The sequence below is a fragment of the Caenorhabditis briggsae genome (genome assembly GCF_000004555.2).
Source record: "Caenorhabditis briggsae complete genome, chrIII, whole genome shotgun sequence".
Lineage (NCBI taxonomy): Eukaryota > Metazoa > Nematoda > Chromadorea > Rhabditida > Rhabditidae > Caenorhabditis > Caenorhabditis briggsae.
The window spans coordinates 8085147-8092905 of NC_013490.2; the positions used below are offsets into that span (position 1 = coordinate 8085147).

A 7759-nucleotide genomic window follows, 5' to 3' on the forward strand; every position below is an offset into this window, starting at 1 on the left:
AGTGGTCGTTTATTCAATAAGTTCCAACTATGGAAACATTGACAGAAAGTAAACATTTTTTGACAGAAAAAACAGATTAGAATAGGTCTAACGGAAGATAATTGCTATGTTCCAAAAAAGGGCTTTTCTGTCATCTGTTTCTTTTTGAGTCCATGTTTTATCTACTAGAAATAAAGTGTTGCTTGATTACTATCTGAGAGATTAATCAATATTGAGCTTTATCACTCTCCTCTGAGTTCAAAATTGATAAACAGTATTTCAGGATGTTAAATTTCCAAGCAAGAAACAAATTAAAGGCTTCATCCGGAATACGATTACAGAGTTTTCGATGTAAGATAATTCAAATTAAAAAGCCAAAAAAGTTGTTGAAAACGAGAAGAATTGTGTAAAGTGACGGCTACATATCGATTCCAGTAGCCTTTTTTCTTTTTATGCCTTCTAGAGGTCCCTTCTGTCGGCTTTAATATTTCATCACTCGGCTCCATTTTTAATTCAACTCTCTTTTTTTTTGCCTTCCCTCTCCATCCATATCCACAGAAGCCCCACCCTTCCGACTACTCGGTCGTCCTCATCGTCTCTAAATCAAGGTTTTGAAAATGGGCGTAGTCTGAATTTGGATTCGAGAGATATCTCTACCGTATACCCGAGGAGCACCCAATGAGCGCCACAGAATGGACCTTCTGGACATCGGCTGAAGGGGGTGGAGACCAAAGAGACAGGGAGGGAGACTCCATCCTTTTTTCCGTACACATCTGCCTCTTCCCCGCTTGAGAGCCCTTCTTTCTTCTGGACATGCAGAACACCGCACCCTTACCGACGACGACCACCGCTTCAAAAATGCAACCGGTAAGTGTGGCATTTCCAAAATCCAAAAGAGAAAAGAGACTGTAGAAGACAAAAGTAAGGGGGCTGGCGGCGCCAGTTGACTTTCTATACGGATTTATTCATTGAATTGTTGATTAGAGACTCGGCTCGTTTTTATCAAATATTCATTCTTTGTATGTGTGTCTACTCCCCGTTGCAGGGCCCCGCCAAGCCTTATTGAATATTAAGTTAAGTGAATTTTTAGGTAGGTCACTCTTTCTCACTCACTCACTGTGAGCTCCCCCTATCGCTTAGCTTCTCTTTTTTTCATTCTTCTCACATAAACATTACTGTACGCTCAATTCGTATCTAAGTGGTGGAAGCATGTGGAGGTAAGACCAGCTTAGATTAGTTCCCGGATGATTTGAGATTTTTCACATTACTGGATTTTGAGACAGTCAAATTATAATTTCTGTTAAGATTTCAATTTTACCAGTCAGACTAGGAATTCTGAAAAGGGCTGATGGAATAATCTAATTGAGGCCATGCTAAGAATTTCTAAAAATACTTCATGTGACCGGAATACATTGGAACCATAACTTCAAAGTTTTGATTACAAACATGTAAAAAACTGATGGCTATCCTTTACCCTAGACTAAACATACCGTAAATAATAGAATGCCATCTTTAACTTTCAAATATGAGCCAATTTATCTCGGTTCCTGTGAAAGATATGGAAAAGTTGTCAACTAACAAAATTTTACTGATATTATGAAGAACATTTTCTCAGTTGACAACTTTTTGATACCTTTCTCAGGAACCAAGACAAATAAGCTCAAAGTTGGCGGTTTGAGGAGCATTCTATTAGGGTGTTTAGGGTAGTATATTAACGATCGAATTGAAATTTAACATATCCGTCTTGGTTTGAAAAAAACTATCATTAAAAAATTTCTATACAGTTTTTTTTCTTATCACCGGAAATTACTGATAGTATTGCTCATTCCCAGATCTCTCGAATCAGATCTTAAAAATAGAAATCTTGCGACCAATTTTTGCAATTCACTAACTAATATAATCTCATTTGGAATGAGTGGGAATTAAAGGCAAATTTCAAATGAACCCTGTTTAATAATTAACTTCGAGCTCCATTAATTTTTCAACGTCTTCCTTTTTTTGACTGAAAGGCATCTAGAATATCCCATTCTTCAATGTGATATCGCTTGTTTCTTTCTTCCGTTCGAAACATAAAATATTCATTTTTAGTAGTTGTCGTCATGTGGGATTTCTAGATCAAGGCTTTAGATTAGAATGTTTCAATTTCCAAAAGGAGGAGAGTAGGAGGTAGAAGGAGACAGGTGAAATTTAAAAATAGAAAAAACGAATGGCATTGACGCACGAAGAGGTAACAAAATTTGCCTCCTCCCCCAATTTAAGTCAGTCTGAAATTTAAGTATTCATAACTCGTTTTCAAAACCATGAAGATTATCGAATTGCAGTTCAACAACAGTCTATTTGGATCATTCGATGACCCACTTCTCAATGCAAGAGCTGCTGCTCTCGCTGATATCGATGTCAAGAATGTTCCTCAGTTGACGAATCCATTGATGAGACCTCATGATATGTTCAGGTAATTATTATTCTCACAAATTTTACCGTCTTTTACAAACATCAAAGCTTTTTCAGCTATAGCAACTACTTCACAGGAATACCTGATACTTCTGCTGCCACCAATATCTATCAAGGTCTTCCAAGCTCTTCTGAACCTTTCGATGCTTCTGTTGTCGTTCCAACGTCTTCTGAAGATCAAATGACGCCTCTGCAACAAGTGATGGCTATGCAAACCTACGGAGCACCACCACAGTTTCAATACAATATGAGCCATATGACACAACATTTCACTACCTCCTCACTCTCTACCTCCAACAACATCACTCGATATCCGATTGCACCTCCAACTTCTGAATTGGAAACTGATCCGAGACAATTAGAAACATTTGCGGAGCATTTTAAACAGAGAAGAATAAAATTGGGAGTTACACAGGTAAGATTAACAATCAAAGTTTAAAAAAAGCAAGAAAATTTCAGGCTGACGTTGGAAAAGCGCTTGCTCATCTAAAAATGCCTGGAGTCGGATCTCTTTCCCAATCGACGATTTGCCGTTTCGAATCTCTAACTCTTTCACATAACAATATGGTTGCACTGAAACCAATCCTTCATTCCTGGTTGGAAAAAGCAGAAGAGGCAATGAAGCAAAAGGATACGATTGGAGATATCAATGGAATTCTTCCGAATACGGATAAGAAAAGAAAGAGAACAAGTATTGCAGCACCTGAGAAGCGAGAGTTGGAACAGTTTTTCAAGTAAGAGCAGCTCGGAGATTTTCAGAAATCATTTCAAATATTTCAGACAACAACCCCGTCCATCTGGAGAGAGAATCGCCTCTATTGCTGATCGTTTGGATTTGAAAAAGAATGTTGTGAGAGTATGGTTCTGCAATCAGAGACAAAAACAAAAACGGTAAGAATCAAAAATCCCAAATATATTCATTATTTGTGCTTTTTAGAGATTTCCGTTCTCAATTCCGTGCCAGAAGTGCAGCAGCCGTAATGGGTCCCCGAGTGATGCCTGTGGTAGCTGGAAATGGATCAAATAATAATCTGAAACAGGGTCAAGGACCATATAATGGTCTTCCAGGATTCTTTGATTAATTTGGCATCTTATTCGAATAATTATTTTAGTTTATGAAAAATAAGAAGACCTAATTTTGGCTTCTTTGATTATCGGGTATTTCAATGTTACTCTTTTTGATTCGAACGTTCTTTTTCTTTATCCCTCTTATTACCAGATCCTCATTTTTATATTTTATTCCTCTTGTCTCTATTTTCGTATGTTCTTTAAAATGATTCTTTTATACATCGAATGTAACGCATCAAGCAAATGAAATAAAACAAAATCCAACAGGAAATCTGTCTCCATTTTTCCCATCATCCTCTTCCTTCTCCTCCTCCGCCGACGTCTTCATTTTCAATTCTTGTCCTTCTTCTCTTCCCTTCCAATGCCAGTTAACGATGTTCAAATACAACTACCGTAATCGTTTCGTCGTTGTGGCTCACACACAAGAGAGAGTCTCTTCTTTTTTCCTTACACGCATCCATCCTCACACAGGTTGATGAATATTTCAGCACTTCGGCCTTCTGCCGTATCTCTTTTCCCTCTTCACTCTCTATACTGTTTCGTCTCGTGGGGAGGAAGGAAGACAGGATGGTGCTAAATACATCGGATATTTGAAAGCTCAGGGACATGGGGGACATAGGTTTTAGATATCTTTAGGTGATGATCGTTGATTTTTTTTTTGGAAGAAATGTAAGAAAACAAATCCAGGAGAAAATAGGGAATGACTTGAACAAGGAGAACCAGGAAAAAAGGGGGATAATATGAAATTTTCATATGTCAATTAATAATTGAAGAAGAATGAATAGAAAATATCGGAACTCCGACTTTGAGCTCTTTTTTAAAAGAGAGAAAAAGAGACGGAGAAGGCACGGGAGGTCTGTTCTAAAAAGTTTAGAATGAAGATGATAGAGAAATTACATTGTTACAATGAAGATGATAGTACTGAAACCAAATGAGAATAAACTTGGCTTGAAAGAGTTGGCCGAAAGCTCACAAACGACAGTCGAGGATCCTCAAATTATTTTTTTGTCGAATTTTAAAATGTTAATATACAATCCGCATGATAATCACGCAAAATAAAGCTACAGAGCCTACCCTAGAACTCCTTTGAAATTACTGATTGTCCGTAAAGAAACTGCTATCAAGTTCTACTTTACCTAGAAACATTTTTTAGAAAAGGTTGAATAGAGTTCTCTTCTTGCAAAATATGCGGAGGTTTTTGAGAAAATGAACACTTTTTGTAAAAATCTGTAGCGAGAAAATTCTGAACTTCAGTTTCCCGAAAAATTCAAAAATGAAACTTTGCTGAACATTAGGCGAAATAAAGCTGATCTGATGAAACTGATTTTTGTGAAATTCGCTGATAGTGAGTCCGCTAGAGTTTTGCCAAACTAGAGTCTCTACACAATACCTGGAACGTTACCTGAAAATTAATACAAAATGCGATCATGTACATTTTTCAGAATAAGAAGAAAAACAGAACATTTGAATAATTTGTTAATCTCAAAAGATTACATAACGATGAACAAAGGGAAGAGATTTTTGTGTGAAAAGAAACAACAAACAAATGAAGGAAAGTTGGACGGTTGAGCGAAAAAGAGGAGACAATGAATTCGGAAAAAAAGAGGCAATGTCGATTAATTGAGTCAATGTTTGCACATTTGTTTTACTTGTTTGATGATGATTTCAGGAAAAAAATGAGACAGGTATTTCTGGATATTTTGCCTATTTGGTAGAATCGAATAATTTAGTATTTAGTAACTGTCAAAAAAAAAGATTAACTTTGGAGATCAGATTGCATACATAAAGGCGAGGACTTCAGCTGTACATTAAGCGTTGTACACCGTGACGGTAGAATGCATACTCTAGCTACAAAAAAACTACGAAAAATCTCCTGTCCTTAAAAGTCCTTACCTTTAAAGTTCTCTGTTGTAACTTCTGGAGTTAATCAGGTTCCGGATGAAGCCTCTACTAAATCCGGCCAAGCTCCGACCAATTCCGATAAGAAAAGACAAGGTTCCAACATACTAGTATCTCAACTTTCCACTTCCGACCAAAATCTGAACATGGCTCGCCATACAACCGTTTGTGGGCAAGTTCTGACCAAAACCTGGCTAAGATGCTTTCAAAAGCCGAGTCCTGCTCCACTTCGTACAAGAAGTAACAGTCCAACAACCGAGTTAGAACACCTTGCTCCTTATGGCTTTTTTCAAGTTTGCATTCAAGAATAACTTTTTAGAATTGAAAATTCATAAAAAAATACACTATTTTGAAAGAGAAAAGGAAGCTGAAGTCAATCAACGTTCAGGTGCACTTCCTGTTTTTTGCTCATCTGACCCCACCCTCAGATTTTCTGGTTTTCTCTCGCTATTTTTCCCCCAATTCCAACGCCATGCATTATTGTATTGTTTCGTAGAAGAGCTTTTTGCCCCAGTGGCAACCTGCTTGTTAACCCGCCTAATCTGACGAAAAGCATCGACAGAAATACGGCTCCTCGCAAACACAAAAAGTGACCAAACAGGCGGCTCCTCCGAAAACAGTGAGCATTGTTTTGAATCCCCCTCTCTCTTGGACTCCTTTCTACTTCTCGTTTTTCTCCAATTTCGTCCCATCTTCTTGTTTTCCTTACCATCCGTCTCGTCCTGGACAAGGATGACCAAAGTGGTATTCTATCTGTTTCTGGTAGTATTCAAAGTGGAATCTTTGGATTTTCGTTCCAACAACTACCGCCAAATACTCAATAATGCTTTACCAACTATCGACCCACAAATGCTAAGTCAGGCTCAAGCAGCCATCAATCCATATACTGATATATTTGTGAATCCACCCAAAAACCTAGTAGACTTCCCTATGGCAAATCTTGCATCGAAATCTGGACTAGCGTCAACTGGAGCATTCTGGCAGCAACCACAAGTGCAATCTACAGTATCCCAAGTACCATGGAATCCAACATATCAACCGAATCCACCTAGTGCTCCGTCGAGTACAATCTCATTCCAAAGTTATCAAAACCCAAGTACATTTTCATCTACTATTTCAACCACTATGACCTCCACCACAACCACGATGCCACCAACCACTTCTCCGACTACCAGAATGACGACGAAGAAAAATACAGAAACACTTTGGACTACATCGAAATCACCCATGAAACTGTCGAAGAACCCGAAACCTTCAAAAGTGAATCGAAAGTGAGTCATTTTGTTTTTTTTTTAGTTTTAGTTGTGCCTATGAGTTGCCTTGATTGTACTCCTCGAAAATCTTCTTTATTATCAACTTCTCTCACAGATCATCACAGTCTTCTGCCACTTCATTTGACTCTGCCCAACTATCCGTTCTCTCCCATCGTCTTCTGAATGATGTTCTGATTATTCCATCGTCTCGTCGTCTATATATTCTTTCGATTCTCCCAATCCACCAGTCTACTGGACAACAGGTTATTGAATTTCAATCTAGCTTTCTCATCAAATTGAACTTTTAGAACTTTGAGTGTGGAGAGATTGATTTGAATGCTGTTGTCAGATTGGCTGCCTTTTTAGAAGCTCTCAAAACTGTAAGTGTTAGAAATTAATTTAAATTCAGATCCCTCTAATTTTCCAGATAAACGAGTCGAATCTTCTAAAAGAAATTGGAGCTGATATCGGAGCAATCATTGTGGATTCATGTTCGACTGATCTTCGTTCTGTTGCTGATCTCTATGAACTTTTATCAGGAACCAATATTCAAAGAAGTGACTTGATTGCAATTATTCGAGATGATTCTACTCATATGCCCAACACTGAACAGATCATGAGACAACTCAGTTTGCCAGTTATCAATACGTTTTTCACAACACATTCTTTGGTTAGTTTTCTGGAAAAAGGAGATTTTCAAGTTTAAGAAAGTAGAGGTTCTTTGAACCAAAGCTGTCGGATATGGTCCGCGGCCTTTTGGCAATGGTACATCTGGGATAGGTAGGATTCTGCGGTCTAGCCATCCTAGATGTTATTAGTTGGCTGACCTTACAGTACTGGCCAAAAAGAATGCGTCGACAGGACTGTAACTTTCTTCAAAATAGAGATAAAGTGTCAAACTTTGAAATCANATCCAAATTTCAACTTCGATTTTCAGATCAAGCGTGATATGATCTGGAAAAATCGAGCGATCCGCTACGCCATCATCACGATTTCCAGTGTTTCTGCATTTGCCGGTGTCGCCTATTCGTTTCTTTGAATACTTGATTTTTTCTAATGAAACTCTTTATTTGGCATGATGATTTGAGTGTGTGTACAATAAATATAAT

The 7759-nt window shown here is 37.9% G+C and overlaps 2 protein-coding genes across 2 annotated transcripts in view; both read left to right on the forward strand.

Annotated features, from left to right (window-relative positions):
* Positions 1 to 2279: 2279 nt before the first annotated feature.
* Cbr-unc-86 lies at positions 2280 to 3512 on the forward strand (the record flags this gene model as incomplete). Its single annotated transcript, XM_002641910.2, has 5 exons — positions 2280 to 2431; positions 2488 to 2845; positions 2890 to 3164; positions 3211 to 3321; positions 3368 to 3512. The coding sequence occupies 5 exons, from the start codon at positions 2280 to 2282 to the stop codon at positions 3510 to 3512; spliced, it is 1041 nt and encodes a 346-aa protein (XP_002641956.2).
* Positions 3513 to 7077: 3565 nt separating this feature from the next.
* The window catches only part of CBG16663, a gene marked incomplete at both ends in the record, with an annotated part of 2591 nt that continues 1909 nt past the window's right edge, over positions 7078 to 7759 (forward strand). Inside the window, one exon of the mRNA XM_002641911.1 lies at positions 7078 to 7320. Coding sequence (XP_002641957.1) covers positions 7078 to 7320 — 243 coding nt within the window. The remainder of the gene's footprint in view (positions 7321 to 7759) is intronic.